General features: G+C 40.3%; 1 protein-coding gene across 3 annotated transcripts in view; it reads left to right on the forward strand.

Annotated features, from left to right (window-relative positions):
• The window catches only part of Slc4a10 (solute carrier family 4 member 10), a 179,051-nt gene that overhangs the window by 157,042 nt on the left and 1,600 nt on the right, over positions 1 to 20,409 (forward strand). For 2 of the 3 annotated variants that reach the window (XM_052181141.1, XM_052181140.1), the window contains 2 exons: positions 10,540 to 10,607; positions 13,774 to 13,890. In XM_052181141.1, the coding sequence (XP_052037101.1) occupies positions 10,540 to 10,607; positions 13,774 to 13,890 (185 nt within the window). Of the gene's footprint in view, positions 1 to 10,539; positions 10,608 to 13,773; positions 13,891 to 14,654; positions 14,689 to 20,409 lie in introns of those variants that run through there. The other variant, XM_052181142.1, reaches the window with a different exon arrangement.

Below are 20,409 nucleotides of genomic sequence, written 5' to 3' on the forward strand. Positions count from 1 at the left end.
TTATTTTCTCTAGAACAATAGAAAGACACTGTTGGATTCTCCTGTTTATTTCTGAGATTGTAGAGAACAAGTTGACAGTGATCATAACTGTATTAGAACTTGCCACTGAAACTTTGCACAGTGCTACCCAGCCAAAAGGTTTAACTGATATAAGATTATTGCTAGTAGAGTTAGCCATTCCTGTTGCCCATAAGTGCTGACAGTATTTATTTGGCATTACACATGTGTGTGTGTCATGGATGCATTTGGGAAATGTATTAACCCAACTGAGACCTTGTATAGTTTCTAACCCTTTCCCACCACTTCACACTCTGCCTTACTGCACTCTGATTATTTTTACTGTTTTTTTTATTTGAATGTAAAGATTTTAAGAGCAACTGAATATGACTAAATTTCCTAGAAATTACACTTTCAACAAGGATATAAAAATAGAATAAATAAGACTTATTGGTGGCAATTTTATAGTTGAATCCTTTAGTTCCAAATATGAGGGGGAACAAACCTTACAATATATTTATGGGAATGGTTTAGAGATCCTGAAAATCTTACATAGATTCTGACAATGATACTTTTTATATGATTCTAATTGCATAGAAATAAATAGGAAACCCAGTATTTTGTTCAAGAAATAGCCTAAACTCAAACATTAAAATACAGTTCTAAGGAGTGCAAAGAAGACATTACTCCAACAATGTGGAGAGATGGAGGAAAGGGCATGTGCAGATGCTTTCGTTGTTTTGGAATTCGCACTGGGAAAGTGGAGTCAGTGCAGAGTGGAGGACTTGCAGGGATGACACTGAAGCGCAAATCCAAGGTTCGCTTTCTGCCTGAGGGCCCTCATTTGGGTATTTTCTTTTCTGGAGCCTATGAATTCTCATGAAAGATATGATGGTTCTATAGCACCTTGTACCAATGTTTAGTGCTCCAAGAGTGTGTGCAATGGGGTGGATAATGGACAAGTTGTTCCGAAATGTTCACATTAATTGAGGAACTCTGATTGTGATCTGGCAAGATGATAAACGGCAGAAATGTCTCAGCTCCCCGAGACTTGAATTTAAAGTAAGCTCACCCCTTGTCCTTTTGATGATAGTTACAAGCTTGTACCTTTATCCTCCAGGGCTTTCCTATCAGTAGCCCATTTCTGGACTTCTGGCTCTGAGAAAACGTTCATTTGACCTTAAAATTCAATAATGAGTTAAGCAGAATAAATAGCTGCACAGGCCAGCCCAAGGTCGCGGAGCTTCTGTTCCAATTTCCATGTGCTTCATGCATATGCATGTGCACATGCTTCGGTTTTCAGAAAGAAAGGATTATAGTCAGGGTAGAAATGAATGTTGGAACCCTGACATTTTGCACATTGCTCTGTGTAAAGGGAAGACTGCAGAATCAATTCTGGATGTCCAAATGTGCTCAGAGTACCAACATGCCTTTCCTCCTTCTTCAGTATCCTCCAGGACATTGCACACAGGACAGAAGGACTGCCACTGAATGCAAACACCTCCAACAGAATGTTTGCTCTGGGTGGAGAGCACCAGTGCGGGTGTTAGGTAGGACCCGGGAGTGCAGGTCTGCGGGGGGCTTGTATCTGCACCTTCTTCATCACTGAGGGATCACCAACACATACAGTATAGAAGCAAACAAAAAAGAAGGCAAGTGGAGCTTTGTGATTATGAAAAATTCCAAGAAAGTACAACCTAAAATAAGCACAATTAAACAAGTTACAGCAAATGCTTTCCTTCTTAGAAAGGTAGGAATTGGCTGTAGGTTTAGGAAGCACATCCTCATTCCTGACACAGATAAGCGGTGTTTTATAATTCAGCTATAGAGTGGGGCAAGCGTCCTCCATCTCCTGAAGCATCACTTTCCCCAAATGTGGTTCCAGGCGCTCTGCTGCTCCAGCCATCACCTTGAAACACTTTAAGAATGCAAATGCGTAGGCCTGGTTCATCAAAGTGCCCGACGACGACATTAGAGCCAGCAGTCTGTTTTCTGAAGGCCTCCAGGTGATTTTGACATCTGAGATAAGCGTTTTATTAGCCTCACAGAGTCTCTCTAAAAGGACTAAGTTCTTAATACAAGATGGCAGCGTCAAAATTTTTGCACTTAGAGTAATTTAGGCGATGACTTAAATCAGGACCTGCTGAATCAGATCCAGGGAGAATGAGGGGTGTCAACAGTTACAGGCACTGCCCATCAAGCCATCCACCCAGATCAATTCTTAAACCCATGTGAAGGAGAAAACAAACTGCTGAGAACTGGTTTCTGACTGCCACATGCCCCCCCCCTCTCTCTCTCACACACACACACACACACAAACTTCACACTCACAAAAACTTCAAAAAGTTGTTGATTCTATATTCCATATATTCTATATGTCCCAGTCCATTTTTACCTTTTAAGGTTTTATTGTTTTATGTTACCAACTCTTTAATCTATTGAAAATCAGATATAATACTTCTTATTTATTTGTTTGTTTATTTACATTCCAGTCATTGTGCCCCTCTCAGTGCCCCCTCCCACAGTTCCTCATCCCATTCCTCCTCCCCCTTGTCTACTGCAAGGGTGTTCTTCTTCTCACCAGACCTCCCCTTCCCTAGGGCCTCAAGAGGATTAAGCGCTGCTTCTCCCACTAAGGCCTTACCAGACAGACCTCTGTTATATTTGTGCCAGGGGGCCTCTGATTGGCCGGGGTATGCTTCTGGTTGGTGACTCAATCCTGAGAGTTCCCTGGGGTCTGGGCTAGTTGAGCAGGCTGGTCTTCCTATGGGGTCGCTCTCCCCTTCAGCTTCTTTAATCCTTCCCCTAACTCAACCATAGGGGTCCCCAACTTCAGTCCAATTGTTGGGTGTAAATATCTGCTTCTGTCTGAGTCAGCTGCTGGTAGGGCCTCTCAGAGGACAGCCGTGCCAGGCTCCCATCTGTAAGCACATCATAGCGTCAGGAATAGCATCAGGTCTTGGTGTTACCTCATGAGATGGATTCCAAGTTGGGCAGGTCATTGGACAGTTTTTCCTTCAGTCTCTTCTCCACTTTTGTCCCTTCAGTTCTTTTAGACAGGAACAGTTCTGAGTCAGAAATCTTACTGTGGGTTAGTAACCCTGTCCTCTGCTTGAGGCCCTGTCTGTCTACTGGAGGTGGACTCTTTGAGTTTCCTCTCCCCACTGTTGGGCATTTTGGCTAAGGTCACCCCCACTGAGCCCTGAGAGTCTCTTACCTCCCTGGTCTCTGGTACTTTCTAGAGGACCCCCCACTTCCCCCTCCTCCACAGCTGCTTATCTCCATTCATTCTCTTGGCCCCCTGGGCTGCTCTCCTGCTCTCCCCATACCTCATCCTCCTTCCTTTCCCCCCTCCCCCTCCCCTCTTCCACCCAGAGCCATCCCTCCCTCTCCCCTCTCCCCCTCCCCTTTTCTACCCAGGGCCCTCCCTTTCTCTCCCCCTCCCCCTGCCCTCTTCCATCCAGGGCCCTCCCTCCCTCTGCCTTCTGTGATTATTTCCTTCTCCTAAGTGGAACTGAAGCATCCTCACTTGGGCCTTACTACTTGTTACACTTCTTAGAGTCTGTGGGTTGTATCCTAGGTTTTCTGTACATTTTGGCTAATATCCACTTATCAGTGAGTACATACCATGCATGTCCTTTTGAGTCTGAGTTACCTCACTCAGGATGATATTTTCTAGCTCCATCCATGTGCAGGCAAAATTTATGATGTCCTCATTTTTAATAGCTGAATAGTCTGAATAGTATTCCATTGTGTAATAGGACCACAGTTTCTATATCCATTCTTCAGTTGAGGGACATCTGGATTGTTTTTAGCTTCTATCTATTACAAATAAGTCTGCTATGAACTTGGTCATTTATTGTTTTTAAATTATATACATATGCACTGTCTGCAGTCCAGTGTATTGTTGAGAGAATGAAATGGTAGGTGCTTCCTAAGTTCTGCAGGCCTTATTTGCCTCCTTAATAAAACAAAGTGTTGAACTTGAGTACTGAATCTCTGCTCTGTTCTTTAAAAGCTTAAACTGGAGCCTCAACAAGTGTTTGCTCCCTACAATAACGTAACTGTCTTTGCGAACACTGACTCTGATCATTTGTACTTTGAAATTTTTTTAAATTATTTTTTCATTTTTTATTGGTTATTTTATCTATTTATATTTAAAAATGTTATCACCTTCCCAGTTTCCCCACCACAAGCCCCCATCCCCTCCACCCTCCTCCCAGTCTCTATGAGGGTGCTCCCCCACCTGCCTACCCACTCCTGCCTCAGTGGTCTAGTGGCCCTATCCTGATTCATCAAACCTCCACAGGACCAAGGGGCTCCCCTCCCAGTGATGCCAGATAAGGCAATCCTCTGCTACATATCCAGCTGGAGCCATGACTATCCCCTGTGTACTCTTTGGTTGGTGGTTTAGTCACTGGGAGCTTTGCGGGATCTGGGTGGTTGATATTGTTGTTCTTCCTGTGAGGTTGCAAACCCGCTCAGCTCCTACAGTCCTTGACCTAACTTCTCCATTGGGGTCCCCACACTCAGTCCAGTGTTTGGCTGTTTATATCTGTATCTTTATAGATCCTGTTCTGGCAGAGCCTCTCAAGCAACAGCTATACAGGGCTCCTATAAGTAAGCACTTCTTGGCATCAGTAATAGTGTCTGGGTTTGGTGACTGTATATGGAATGGATCCCTAGGTGGGGCAGTCTCTGGATGGCCTTTTCTTCAGTCTCTGCTCCACACTTTGTCCTTGCATTTCCTTTAGACAGGAGGAATTCTGGATTAATATTTTTGAGGTGGGTGGGTGGCCCCATCCCTCAACTGGGGGCTGTGCCTGTCCACTGGATATGGTCTCTACAATTTTATCTTCCCTTTGTTTCAGCTAAAGTTCTTCCTGTTGGGTCCTGGGAACCTATCGGGTCCCTGGCTGCCACTTGTATGGGACCTTGTCCCCAGAGTGGATATATGACTGAAGTTATTTACTGAAGGTAAAGGACAGAATACAAATCTGGTACTGCAATATAACAATTTCAATTTTCTGCTATCACAAAATAAAATTCAGGCTGAGGGTGTAATATTATTCAGTTTATCAGACACTTGAATCTAATGGGTTATATTTCCCATTACAACTCAGCATGGGCCTTTGGGCTTAATGAAGCTTCCTGCCATGGAAACACCTTAGCCCCACCCTTTATGCTTGTCTCGCATTCTCATGAGTCTCCTACGTAAAGTCTCCCTCCTCTTCACCATCTAGTCCTGCACTCCTTGTGCTGATCCTTTATTTCCTTTGAGACTACGGTTCATATTATTTTTATTTCAGTACCTTACAGACAAGTGTCATATAGATCATGTAAACATGCATTCATTAAGAGAACTGATTAGTAATGTCTATTAATCTTCTTTGAGGTGTGCCTAGAACATAATGAATCTCAATCGACGTGTGCAACTGAGTAGATTCCTTTTTAATTTGTCAATTTTTCTGCTCTTTGTTGGATATGGAATTTAGTTGTTTCCCCCCTTATTTTGTATCTAAAAACTGTCTTGGTAACCATCTTAACTAAAATATTGTCTTAAAATCATAGCATAAAAGATTTCTAAAATCTTGTTAGCCAAACCCTTCCTTGTTGGATCCTTGATGGATCCTGTGTAATGACATGCTAATTGGAAACCATGTAAAGCACCCGTACAGTAGTTACCTGTACAGTAGTTTCCTGGTCAGTTTTAGTCAACATGACGAGATAGACTCTGCTGTGAAAAGAATGGAAACTGTGCCTGATCCGATGGCTCTTCTATGAAAAGTCACCAGTTTTGCCTCCCCAAAGGTGCTGCTTAGGGTGCACTGTCCCTCCATCACCACACCCCAACCCAGCCAGCTCCCTGAAGACGACAGCAGCAGTGGCTGAGCAACCACCTTCACTGCAGATAAGCACGGCTGGGAAATGCTATCTTTAGAGGTGATGAGTTTTTGTTTAGATAGAATGATGACTAGTATAAAGCCCACACATATTAACGAGCCTCAGAGTACAAAGTAATTATTGGAAGCAGTTGGAGAGAAAAGTGGAAAAGCCTCAGGAAAAACATTATCCAAAAACTTTAGCCCAGTCTTTGCTGCTAATGGGTCTGCCTGTTGTTTTGTTGTTGATGTTGTTGTTGCCAGGTGACACCAGTTGTCAGGTGACACCATACTCTTATTCTTTTCCATTTGTTTTGCATTTTAGTCTTTATTAAATCTTTTTTAAATTTCTCTTTTGTCCAGAAGAGATGCTATATATCATCTTCTGTGAACAACCAAAGACATTTATATACTTTGTTTACATCTTAGTTTGTCCTATATAGCCTTTGGGATTACTGAGAGTCTCTTTATATCCCTCCATGTACAACGATATAAAAAACAATAAATAAAAGTAGCATTTTCTGCCTGAATGGATAGATACGTTCTGACTCAGAATCCATGGTGTACATATGCCCATATGCCTTGCTAAACGAAGTTTCAAGGAACACCTCTTTCTAGGCTACAGATTAGCTCTTCTTATTCTTAAATGAGTTATTTTAACTAATGGCCTTCTTGTCATAAATTGAGTATAAATTGTTTCCCTTAAGTTCATGTATTTGAATACTTGATCTTTAGATGATGACACTTTTCTAGAAAATTATAGAACTTTTAGGAGGTGAAGCCTCTAAAGCAAATGGTTACTGGTAGTGGACCTTGAGGTTTTGGAGTCAAGGCCCACTTCTTGCTGTTCTTTGTTGCTTTAATGCTGATAGAATGTGGCCAGGTCCCTCACACTCTGCCATCATGTCATCCTTGGGATAACTGGCTGTATCCCTTGGTAATCCCTGATTCCCATCAGGTCTTCCTCCACAATAGTGAGGAAAATAACTAATGCCGAGGTTTGATTTGGAGGAATAAGGCCTGATCACATGTCTGCTGGCCTACAGAGCAGATTTGTGGGAGGAATGTGCAGGAATTTGGAATAGGACTAGAAAGATGCTAATACTGTAAGCAGACCTTTATTAGCTAATCTGTTTGGAGTTCAGAAAACCAAAATGCTAAAAGAAATGTGGACAGTGGAGGACCAGCTAACTCCTAGTGGTTCAGAGGAGAACAAGGATTCTGTTGAGTTGGGACAGAGACAATTTATGTCATATTCTGCCAAAGAAATTGGTTGAATCCAGCCTTTCTATGTCCCAAGAACTTCAGAAAATCTGAATATGAAAGCATTTGACTGAACTGTTTGGGGGGAAAGGTCAAAATTGTGTGGGCATTTAGACTGTTATGTTATTACTTATTGCTTTCATCCAGGTCTATAGTCTAGCAGCTAGTGGAACAGAAGGTTATGAAAGCTGTCCAAGTTTTCACACTGGGCAAGTGTGAGGTTACAGGTATATGCAAGGCTGTGGCTGATATGGCAAGTATAATCATTAGAGATTAGCACTATTAAGAAGAAATCTTGTGCTGTGTACAGAGACAATAGAAAAGGTAACCTGAAGGTGAGATTCCATCAATAGTAGGTTCCACCTTGTGAAAATTAAAATTCACTTTTAAGACTATAGTCTAAACAGAGAATACTGCTAAGGTATTGCCCCTCAGAAACAACTGTCTACGTCGGTGCTTCATAGGGTCAGTATGCAAAGCTGATACGGCTTCATCTTGAGCTGGTTGAAGGACTTGGCAGCGCTGTGTTTTCATAGTTGTATAGGCATGGAAGATGCAAGAATAAAAGACTCAATGAAGTTTTTGTCAAGCTCCCGAAGGCTAATGAAGCTGAGAGATGTACCACATGGTAGAAATCCCTGCACAGGAGGCCCCAAGAAAGAACTATATGATGCTGTGAGGTTGAAGATTGGCTTATAAAGAAACCTCATGTAGGAGATACCAGAGCCATGGGGTTACTTCAACGGAAGGCCTGGAGCAGGGAGTGCAAGTAGCAAAGAGAGAGGCTTTGTGTGCCACAGGCAGTGAAGCAGGGGAGATGGATGACAGGAGCTCTTTGGACCACAGGTGATACCATCATGCGTTTCAGATGCTGGACATGAAGCTATAGGATTTGGTGTTTGTCCTCCTGGGTTGTGGTCTTGGGTTTGCGTGATCTTTCCCGTCTGTATCCCCATTCCTCCACTTAGAAATGTGAATAGTAACTCTGTACCATTGTGTGTTGAAATTATTTAACTTGCTTTTGTATTGTATAGGGCTTCACAGTTATGCTATTTCCTTGAGTCTCAAAGATGACCATGATCCTAATGGAAGAATAGAACAGAATGGTCTATTAAATTATAAAATGTCTTCTATAGACGTGTGTGTGTGTGTGTGTGTGTGTGTGTGTGTGTGTGTGTTTGAACCATGTTTCCAGATATGGACAATTTTTAGAATGTTGTGGAACCTGAATGGGGTGGATCCTCACTAGAGGACACTGGTCAGCGGGAGACCCTCAAGTGGGTTTCATATTTATAGTTGGGGCTTACTACCAGTTTCCTTCGACTTCCTGACTGCTTATAGAAGATGCCTCATGTTCCTGCCATCACACCCTTCCTACTGTCAAACCATAAATTTAAAAAACCCCTCTTAAGTCAATTCATATCAGGTATTAGGCCACAGGAGCGAGAAAGCACCACATGCACTGTTCACCTTTTAGTTCTAAGAGCACTGTCCATGACAAGGACATTAAGTGGGCTTTGAAAGAGACCAGTTCCTTCTAAAACAGCACAGAAAGTGAGTAGAATTGTTTTCATGGCCACAGGCAATCTTAGTCCCATGGAGTGTAATGCACAGGGTGGTATCTGAGGGGAACACATAAGCTAAGTTGGTACAAGAGCTCATGGAGGCCCCACGTTAGTCCATAGCCTAGATGACCCAGAGCTTCTGTGGGCATCGGGGCTGAGGTATCCTCAGAAGGGCCTGTCTCTATCAGCAGGCTGGGAGAGTGTGGCAGACATGAGCAGAGACCGGCATCTGTACAGTCACAATCAACCAGCTGCAGAAGCATCTGAGAACACTTCATCACTTGGAATTATAATGAACTTTGCCCATGGGAATAATGGCAGAAGCCAACACCATCTCTTTACCAATTAGTAAACTAGTTCCATTAGGTCAATTGAACTAAACTGAGTTTAGGCAGCTGGTTTAAGTTAATCTGGTTAATTTCACTGTGGTAACTTAATTAGTTTGGTTACATTACCTAAACTAAGCAAAGGAAAGGGGGTGAAGGATGCCTATGGTACTCCTTAGGTCTGCACATCTTAGAAATCTATTCCAGGGTTCAGACACAACAAGTCTAACATTTAAAACTGGTCCTAAATAACGAACTGGGGCAAGGCCAGCTGACCAACTTAAAAAAATGGATGCCTTAAGTAAGACTGTGTGCATACACACAGTCTACATATACCATATCTATAGTGCATACAAAAATTGAATAGTACTGTCATTGAAAAGCAAATAAGACATTTCTATATGAAAGTCATAAGATTATCTCCATTTCAAAAGTTTATAGATTAAAAATCTTATAAATGAAGAAGATGCGTACAAGAATATATTAAGTGTTTTCACCTTTAGAGAAGGATAGACGATTGCTGCTGTAGGAAGCAATCTAAAGCAGGAAGCAAAAATGTAATTTACATCTAAATGGAGGTTACCTCGTTTGCAACTTCATCATGGAGAGTCACAAATCTGTCTTTCTATGGAGGGTTATATGTACACGTTTACATGCATGTATCTGTATGTTCCTACAAATATAAACGGTCAATTTCAGGTATCTTTCTCTGCCATTTCTATTTTAATTTTTGAGAGGGGTGTGTGTGTCTTGGAACCTGCAGCTCACATATCAACTAGGCTAGCTGGAAAAAAGCTTCAGGGGCTTGCCCGCCTCCGCCCCTCAGCCAACCCGGTTTGTGTGTGGTTTCTGGGGACCTGAACTCAGGTCCTCGTGCATGTTTAACAGGAACTGTGTTCTGATGCATTTTAGAAGGGATCTTCGGTCTTTTTCCTAGTCTCTAGAGCAATTCTCAAAATGTGGTCCAGATGGATATAATCAGCATCCCCTGGACTTGGCTAGAAATGTACATTTGTGTGCCCTCTTTATTTCAGAACCTCTAGAGGTAAGCCCTGTGACATTTTTAGTACTGCATACAGACAACTCTGAAGTTTGAGAATCCATGTCCTGAATAAGTAATTGTCACTTCCTCCTAGCAGAGGATCTGGGGAATGTAAATTCAACCTATAAAACCCAAAGTCTCAGTGTGCCACCCGTACTCCCATTCCTGTACATTTGAGGCTGTCTCTTTAACGTGCTTGGGAATTAACCATGGTGTGCCTTGAGTGACATGGAGGAGATTGTCGTTAGCATTTAAATTACTTCATGTTATGAGACTTTCCTTAATTACTGTGTTCTTAGTTGCTGAGGCTTTATTGAAAGGACCTGCGCTAGCATTAGTAAGTGCAAACAAAGTAGAAGGTCCTGAGGTTAATGAGATAATAAAACATTAATCTGTGTTTCTTCTTTAATGTGAAATAGAGGCCCACCGGGTTCACTTTGTATACTTCACGTGTGTCATTCCAGGAAGAACAAAGTATGCTAGCCATGGAGGACGAGGGCACAGTACAGCTCCCACTGGAGGGACACTACAGGTAAACAGACGTTTACAAGGGGCAGCAGCGAGAGCCCTAGAATGCGCTGGTTAGACTCAATCTAAGAATTTCATACCATGTGGAAGTTATTCAGGTTGTGTTAAAACAACTTGCAACCAAAAAAAAAAAAATTCTAGGTTCCAGTCCGTTCTGCCAGCAGTCGCTGTGCAGCAAAATAAATACAACAAATCGCAGCGCAGCAAGGTCTCTCTCTCTCTCTCTCTCTCTCTCTCTCTCTCTCTCTCTCTCTCTCTAAATTATATGAAAGACCACTTTCATCTTCTCAGAAATGACCAGAAAGCTGGTCATTATTCACTTTCAGCATAGATGGGGCCAATGTCTGCAAGGCGAGCATGGGAAAAGACTTTTATTCTGAGAATTTGCTCCTAAAGAAAGTCACTTCCAAAAAGATATCTCCAGTTTTTGAGATAAAGGTATCAGCTGTATCTGTCTTTTAAGAAAATAGTAATGTAGTTGTGGAAACTACACCAATCGTTTTATACACAAAGACAGGAAAACAAAATTTTGTTAGTCCTAATGAAAATTTCCACAGCCATTTGGCCCCTCCCCCATTAGTCCTTCTTTCCCTCCCTCTTCTGCTCCCTTCCTCTCTCTGCTTCAGTCTCTGACTTGCTTCTTCTTTCAAAAAGTTTAGTTTCAATGATTTTCTCTTAAAGTCTATTTTAAGTACTATTTGTTACTCAAAGGTATGGTCCTAAATTCTTAGGCGATTACCTGTAAATAAATAAATATGAAATCATTTAGGGTAAGAAACTTGCCATGATATTTAAAACTCAAAGTAGCAAAGAATTTATTGGATCTGAGAGTCTTAGTCTAACACTGTACCCTCCCCAAATGGTTACTTAAAAGTGCATGAAATTGGTGAAACTATGTTAGCTCGACACACACACATACACACACACACACACACACACACTACCCTTGATCAAGGAGAGTCAGTCTATTCTCAAGTGAATTTTACAGGAACTAGTTTTATGATATGTCATTCCAAAAGGACTCAGTAGTTAAATAAAATTGAAAGTGGTCCAAACTGCATGCTAGCTTGACAATCATAAATAACCTTTGTATGTGAGATAATAAAAGTAGTGCTGTCCCTTTAAAGCTTAATTTTTGCTTAATTCAGAATTTTCTAAACCTTTTTTCCTCCATAAGACTGTCTCCTAATATTATGAGATACTTGTTTTTCATGTGATGCTTTCTTGGAAATGATTGATCCCTATTCTGAGATTCTAGGAAGTTCCATTTTCAAGGAGACGGGAAGAAATAAACACATATTTTCAGACTGAGCAAGGCTGAGTCCTGGTGCTCTTTTCGGGCCTGGTAGATTTGCTGTCCTCTTGTGAACAGCCACCAACGGAGATGACATGAGACTAGCTCAGGAGTTGTGTTAATATGATGTTTTTCATAGTAAAAAATGTTAGCTATATGTACTAAAAAAAAAAGTACTGTTTTCTTAGTTACAAAAGTCACTTGGTCTATGATTAACTTATGCTGCCGTTTGATTATGTTTTTAACTCAGGAAGTTTTGAAGTATTATAACTGTTTTCTATAATTGTTGTAAATTTAAAGTATAAAAACAGAACAATACTAAACAAACCAGCTAAACACCTGCATAGAATCTAATACTGTAGGTTCCCCAGCTGCATGGGAAATGCTCTGTCAAAGGCACAGGCCGCATTTGCTCTCAAACAAATAATTACTGAGTAAGTAGACTGCATTTATATTCCAGTCAATAATTACTGAGCGCATGCCATGTGTCCATCTCGGGCTGACTTTTGAGAAAGCAGCTGTTGCCCAGTGATCTAGAATCCTGCTGTCATATACATTATATCTAAGTAGAATAAAGGATAAAGACATCACAAAAATATGAGCAGCTAATATTGAATTGTGCATGGCAAAAAGAAGGGTAGAAAGACAAAGCAAACACTTGGAGGGCTTAAGGGGCAGAACAGCAATTTAAAATACTTGCAGCATGGACGTGCCTGAACAGGTGAAATTAGAACACAATTGGAAACAAAAGTCTGAGATCTGGGATGAATTAAAAAAAAACAGTAACCCAAATCTATACTATACATTAGAATATTTTCTTTGGATTTTTCAGATACATTTTTTTTAATTGAGGGAGTTGCCTTACCTGGATTGTTACTCCTTTGATGTCAGATATCAGATATCCAGCATTATCACACTTTTACATTATGATTCATACCAGTAGTAAGATTACATGAAGTAGCAATTAAATAATTTTCTGGTTGTGGCTCATCACATGAACTGTATTAAAGGGTCTCAGCATTAGGAGCGCTGAGCTTCTCTAGACTGTGGAAGAACAGTCTGGAGGCCCTTAGAATGGTTGCAGCATGGTAAGCAGATGTAAGATAACAAGAGCTGAGGTCAGAAGGAGAGGAAGGCACAGAGACAGTGGCGGCCACTGCAGCGCCGGAGGATAAACAGTAGGGGTAAGTGACTGAGCAACAGATGGATGGAAACTGATCTCTGTGATCTGGGATGGATTAAGAGGACTGTAGCCCAAATCTATATCTATACAACACGAATCTTTTCTTTCAATTTTCAAATACTTTTTAACAATTGTGAGAGTTGGTTAATACTTCTATTTTAATTATTAAAAATATACTATTATAATAAACAAAATAGAATATTATTCAACCTTAAAAAAGAAATTTAGGATTATGTTTAGACATCTTGAACTATAAGGACACTTTCAAAAAAAAATAAGCCAGTGACACACAAACAAAAACCCCCAAACATTATGTGATCCATTTTCCATGGGGCACTTATAATTCTCAAGACAATAGACCTGGAATGTGCAGTGCTAGTTGCCAGGGGCAGGGAAAAGGAGGACATGGAGAGTTGTTATTTATTAGATACAAAATTTCAGTTTGATAAGATGAAAGAATTCTGGAGACAGATGCTAGTAGTAGGATATAAGTTGTAAATGCCTTTTATAACTTTTAACTGTACGTTTTAAAATATTTAAGATGAAAACTTTATGTTGTATATGCTTTACTATTAAAATTTTGATAAAATGTTTTACATGCTTATAAAATTGTCTTATGTCCCTCTTCCCTAACTGAATGCCCCATACTTATCTGCTGTATATATATTTCATTTTGGGTAAACTGCTATCTAGAGACGACCCATCTGTGATCAATATTTCTGATGAAATGTCAAAGACTGCCATGTGGGGGAACCTTCTAGTTACTGCTGACAACTCAAAAGAAAAGGAGTCACGCTTTCCTTCTAAAAGGTTGGAGTTTTGAAATAATACGGTTATATTAATTAATGTTTTGTGGTATAAATTCACCAGATGGATTCAACAGATAGTATTGATTTTAATCAAATTTAAAGTTAAAATATTTTATAATTTCTTTCTAAAGGAAGAATGATAATTTTTGTAAGCATTGCGCTTCTCAGTGTCCTCCTTTCAAATTGAAGCTCGCTCCAAAACCACGACAGTGGGGGGGAAATGGAGCTGTCTGTGACCCATGCATGGCGACTGTGAACGCTCACTGTGCCCACCCTTTCTTTGCGTGGTTTCATGGATTTCTTCATCATACACTCCCAGGACTACTGCAGGTCCCAGACCACATTTTCCACTTCCTATTCCTTTGTGGCAATGATTTGGCACATGTAATGGTCATTCTACATTTAGTTGATTTCCAGTTCCCTATTTTCAAGTTCCTGACGAGCTCCCCTAGCCTTACCCTGAACATCCATCTGTTCTCATCTGTCTGTAGACATGGGAGCAGTCTGCAGCTGTGCATGCTGAGAGAAGAAATGTTTTTGAGTAGTAAGAAAATCCTGGTATTTCAGTTGAATTTTCCAGAATTTATAAATGAGTTTGGACCATACCAGGCAGCCATCTTAGATGCTGAAAAGAAAAAGAGAAAAGTTCTGTGTTATGCTAGTTTTGCTTCTCATAGAAAATAGTTGATGTCTGGGGATAGTGTGATAATGATTTAATTTATTTATTTTTATAATCTTACATTAACTTTTCTACTTAATTTTTATATTACATTCTTTTGTCATAAGCTCCCCTTCCTAATCACTCTAGAAGCTGATTCCCCAAAGGTAAGATCTTTTCCCTCAAACCTATTCCCTGGTTGCATTTTCTTATGTTAAGTGGTGTCTTCTGGAAACCCAGTCAGCCTGTGTCATCTGTGTGAGTTTTGGGGAGGCAAAAGGCCTGGAGAGTCTTGGACTCCAATCCAATGACAGATATATATATATATATATTTACCATATATATCTACTCAGTTCTTTAAGGGACTCTGAAAGATGAGGAAACATTTTCTTCCCTTAATGTATGCAAGTGCATTACATATAAAACAACAGACCTCACAGAACTGTACCCAGCAAGCAATGGTAGCAAATTCCTAGATTGGGAAAAGAAAATTTGTTCCTTTAATTTTGAAAATTGCAAATCTGGGAGCTTCCATTCATGTTGCTGTGGAATATCCAAACTTCATGAAACACAGTTGGAGCCATGGGCTAGGTAGAGAGACTAAGTTAGTCTTCGTGGGGAATCTCTTATTGCAAGTTTTTGTCACCCCAAAATGGCATGCTGCTTCAATGTCATCTCTGTAGCAAGCAGAGTAAACAAGCCAGCAAGCATCGTCACCCCAGAAGCTGGGGTGGCCTCTCCCTCCTCTCTCCCTCTTCCCCTCCTCCATTGCTTGACTAAATCCCGCTGATTGCTTTCTCTAAATTTCTTTAAATCTTAGACCATACAAGCTTCTTAACAAACTGTTTCTAAGACTTTTGAATGATGTCTTTGAACAGCCTTCAAGACCAGCCTGAGCCCCTTGCGTCGAGCAGCAGTAATGCTCACTCTAAAACATGAGTTAGCCTTCTTTGTTCAAAATCCTAGCTAGGGCCCCTTGGAGTCACCCTCACAGCCCTTGTGTTTCATTGGAACTCCTAAAGAAATCCAAGTAACAGGAGAGCAATTTGAGCCCACGGACAGTAAAATTTAACATTTCTCTCATTTATTTTAAAATATGAAATCATTGGTGGACTAGAAATAAAATGTCAGTCACGGGAACTTAGTGGAGAATTTGAGACAAACTTATAGATGATTTTCATCGTGAACTATGGGGGCCCATAGTCCAAACCGTTCCTTTGTATTGAACAGTTTGTATTGTATTTTTCTTTGTATTGAACAGTTTTATAATGTGATACTGTGTGTTCTTCTTAAAGTCAATATTATAGTCAAATGGTGCCCTTTCCTGGAAAACCTAGTTGTTTTAAAAGTTCTAAGGAGACCATTATTCATACTGGCATAGTCGTGTTTCTTGATTTTTTTTAAACACATATTCACACTGATATAACTTCAATTATAGAATGAAAGTTAAATCAATTTCTCTCTCTCTTTCTCTCTCTCTCTCTTTTTCTCTCTCTTTCTAGTGTGTGTGTGTGTGTGTGTATCCTATGCCTTTGTTGCTCTGCCTAGCACTTTTCTCCACTATTTGATATGATACAATTTACATCTGTTAGTTGGTAGTGTCTTCTGTCTTCCAGCAGTACAAACACTGAAAGGAAGGAAGCGGCTTTGAGAAATTCTAAAACCATGGATATTAATAGCAACGATACCCTTCCAAAGCAACTGTTTTCCCTCAACATCTGCTGAAGACAGTGAAATATGACAAAGGAACTCTGCACATTTGCCGGATGGCAGACAACCCACTTGTAAAAACCAAAAAAGACCTACAGATGAGGCTCCTGAGACCCTTCTCTCTTGTGACCCAAGCTGGCTCCACACAGCTTTTGATCCACCCTTCCCCCCAGTTATTTTCCATTTTGTTCCTTTCCATAGTGTACCTCAGAAGCTTAATTACCTGTGCAGATTAGGTTTAGAACAGCAGTTAGTTTATCTTTTTTTTTATCATTTAACTTCCATTTTATTTTTAGAAATATCAAATGTAGTTTGACCAAAAATAGAGGCTAGGAGCTGACTGATTCCAGCTCATCTTGAGGATGCCTGCCTTGGCCCTGGTAGAGCAGTGCTATGCATACATACTAGAAGCTCCTCTACAGCCTCCTATTCTATGGACCTAAATTTTATTTTCATCTTCTGACTGTCTTGCTGGGTAACTAACATGAAATACATAAAGTTCTAAGAACTAACTTTTAAACTCAACACTTAAAGTCCAAGAAAACTATGAGATTAAAAACTGGGTGCAGGCTCTAAGCATCAGAAGTGGTTTACATCTTGCACTTGTAAGAACTCTTTCAAGCAAGTTAGAAGTGATAAAATGCTCCTGGGGAACTCTTTATTGGTCACTCCAAAAAAGTAGTCCAGCTTACCCTGACATGGCAAAGACTTAAAGGCCTAAACTAAAAGCTTAAACTAAGAGAATTCTTTTCCTATTTGCTAAATATTCTGTGTAAGAATGATATTTTTAAAATCACTAATAATAATAAGATATGTTTATAATCACAGTAAGTACTTTGTGAGTCCATTTATATCTGGCAAAAGCCGCCACTGTTGAACATTACAGCAGGCTGTGATCAGACTGTGCCTTTGCTCCGCGCAGGTTAGCTAGTAGGTAGCCTGGCTCTCCTGCAACTGCTAGATTTTGAATTACCTTACATGTGAATGATTCCTATGTGGCAACTGTTGTCGATAAGTCAAAGAATTACCTCCATTTATATATTTTTTTTAAATTTGCAAAGTTGATCTTATGAAATACTTGTCATAATTTTCATTAACAGTATGTTGATTAATATTTTATAAACCATATTTAGCTTTGAAAAATTATTGCCATCTAGCTGTGACATAATTTTTTAGTTTCCTACTATTATACACTTATTTGACTGCTTCCAATTTTTTGTTTGTTTTGATTTTTAAAAGATTTACCATCTTCCTCATCTTCCTCCTCTTTTTCTTCCTTAATGATAAGGAGGAGTCCTTATCATTATCATCATCATCAAGACAGGGTCTCACTATGTAGTTCTTACTGGCCTGGAACTGATATTTAGGTTAGGCTAGCCTAGAACTTGCAGAGATCTGTCTGTCTTTGACTTCTGTGCTTTGGGATCAAAGTTGTATGCTGCTCAGCCTGGCTCAATCTATTTTATTTTTAATTATGTCTGTGTGTCTGTGTGTAGGTATATGCTTATGAGTGCAAGGTGCCCAAGGAAGTCAGAAGTGGGCATTCTAGAGTTAGAGGTGATTCTGAGCCAACTTGCTCAACTTGCCAACTTGCCAACTTGCTGGCAGCCCAACTTGGGTCCTCTGCAAAAACAGCATGTACTCTAAAGCTCTTAGCCACAGAGCCAACTCTCCAGCACCTTGTTTTGCTTCTATGCTTACTTTTGATACTATAATAATTAATTTCAATAAGATAAAGCAAAAGCCAACCCATTGGAATTGGGAAAACAAACAAACAGAAGGGAGGGGGCGCAGAGACGGCACAGGAATCAGCTCCATTTGGTCGCACACTCAACAATCCAACAGTCACTAACCCGGAAGCCATGGCATTTACTCTGAGAACCTCCCTGGTGCAGACCCATGCAGGCCCTGTACATGGAGTACATGGTGCTCCAGGCTCTGTGAGTTCATTTGCGCTTTGGTCATAATTTATTTAGATGCCTTTGTTTTCTTAGTATCTTCACTCCCTCTGGTTCTTACACCATTTCTGCCTCTTCTGCAGGGTTTCCAGAGCCCTGAGGGAAGGGATTTGATAGAGGCATCCTGTTTGGGGCTGAGTGTTCCCAAGGTCTCTCTTTGCATGGTATCTGGCTGTGGGCCTCTGTCTTTGTTCCTCTCTGCTGCTGGTGGAAGCTTCCCTGAAGTTAGTCGCAGGTGCTTGGTCACCCAAGCAGTGTTGGGTCTAGGTTCCTTATTGGCTGGTTACTTCCACAGGTTTTATGCCACCATTCCCTGGCATATCTTGCAGGCAGGCACACACCATTGTAGATTAAAGAGTTTGTTCCCGGATTGGTGTTTATGGTTCTCTTTTGGTAACTTGCAGAGGACCTTCCTATTCCAAAGACACAATGATGAAGGGTAAAGGCTCTATGTAGGCACCAGCTCGAGGTTACCTCCACAGCTTCCTAAATTGTTTGATAGAAAAAGTGCTCTCGAAAACTGCATTTAGTTCACAATTAGTGAGTAAGTGCAATGCTTTCTAACATGGATTCCTAAGTATATTTCTTGCAGTGGTACCTATCAGTGCTGGGTAAAGGAGCATTTTTCAGTGACATTAAAAATATTTTTATGAATTCTTTATTCTTTGACGTTTCATACAATGTCTCTTGATCATGTTCATACCCAACCATCCCCCAACTCCTCTCTGATACACTCCCAGATCTCTACCACAAACTTTGTCTCCTCTTTTATTTATTAAGCCATGGACTCCTGGGTGTGGGGCCATTCACTGCAGCATGGCGGGCCTGTGAGTCCAGGTTCCTGCTTCTGCTTCTTTTTCCTTCTCGCCTCTGTACTTCTTACATCCTCCTCCTATTGGGGAGTCTCCTTTGCCGTGATTTCTTAGACCTGAGCCCTTCCCCAACTTCTTGGCAAATACTTGTCAAAACAATATTTGAATGCCATGGAAGAACCTTCACCATAGATTTCTTAGTCACATGTTAGTAGTGGTCCTTTTTTCTTACTCTTGAAATGCCACTATCTTCTCTTTATGTTTTTAGTTATTTTATTTTTTATATTAAATATGATTATATCATTTCCCCATCCCTGTCCTTCTTTGCAAACCATTGTGTACCTCTTCCTACTCTCTTTCAAATTCATATACATATATATATATATGTATATGAAAATGCAACCTAATCAGTCTGTATTATGTTACTGTGTGTATGTTTTTAGAACTGACCAACAAGGATAGTTTTATCTATTGTGTATTCCTATAACTTTGAAGAATGTCTGACAATATATGTTTATTACAGTAAGAAATAATACATATGTAATATATATTTGTTTAAATGAAAGCTTAAAGTTGATTAGCATCTAGAAAACTGATGTAATAAGGAACCCAGAAAGAGCGAGAAAGAGAAAGAGAGAGCGCATCATATAGTTAGAAAATCCGAAGAAAATATTTTCATAGAGGTCTTCAAGCTGATTATAATACTTCTGCCTCCCCAAATTAATTTTAATGGTTATAAATTAAGCCATTATAAATGTAATGGTTATAAAACAAAGCCAAAATATAAAATACTAATATAATAAAGCAGATCAGGAAGAAGTTTATCTGTAGATCATGTTGATGTCTAAGTCTCTCTCTTCTCTCTCTTCTTTCTCTCTCTTCCCCCTCTCTCTCTCTCTCTCTCTCTCTCTCTCTCTCTCTCTCTCTCTCTCTCTCTCTCTCTCTCTTCCTCTTCTTCCTCCTTCTTTTTCCCCCTCCTTCCCATCACTGCTTAGTGACAAGTGGTGCCAGTGACCACTAAGAACTCATATATTTGTCAAGAAGTTATATGATACCTAAGTTCCAAAGTATTGTGCACAAAGCAACTGTGCTTGAGTAGAGACTGCTGCATCTATCCCCTCAGTCTCCTAATACAACATTCCATTTTATAAAAGACCCTATATTAGAAACAGGAATACCAAAATCAGTATTCTGGAAGTAAGCGACAAGAAGACTCAGAGGCCATATGGCCTAACGCTCAATTTAGTGTTGCAAAAACCCAGGCTAGGAGAGATTGAGTCACTGGTTGTTAGGTTGCACACCTTGGGAGGTAAAAGTGAGTACTCTGCCCTTACCTCCACCCCACTCTGCCGGGTTTTGTTGACTCTGTTTGACAGAAGAGG

This window comes from Apodemus sylvaticus, chromosome 5, assembly GCF_947179515.1.
Source record: "Apodemus sylvaticus chromosome 5, mApoSyl1.1, whole genome shotgun sequence".
NCBI classification, from domain to species: Eukaryota; Metazoa; Chordata; class Mammalia; order Rodentia; family Muridae; genus Apodemus; species Apodemus sylvaticus.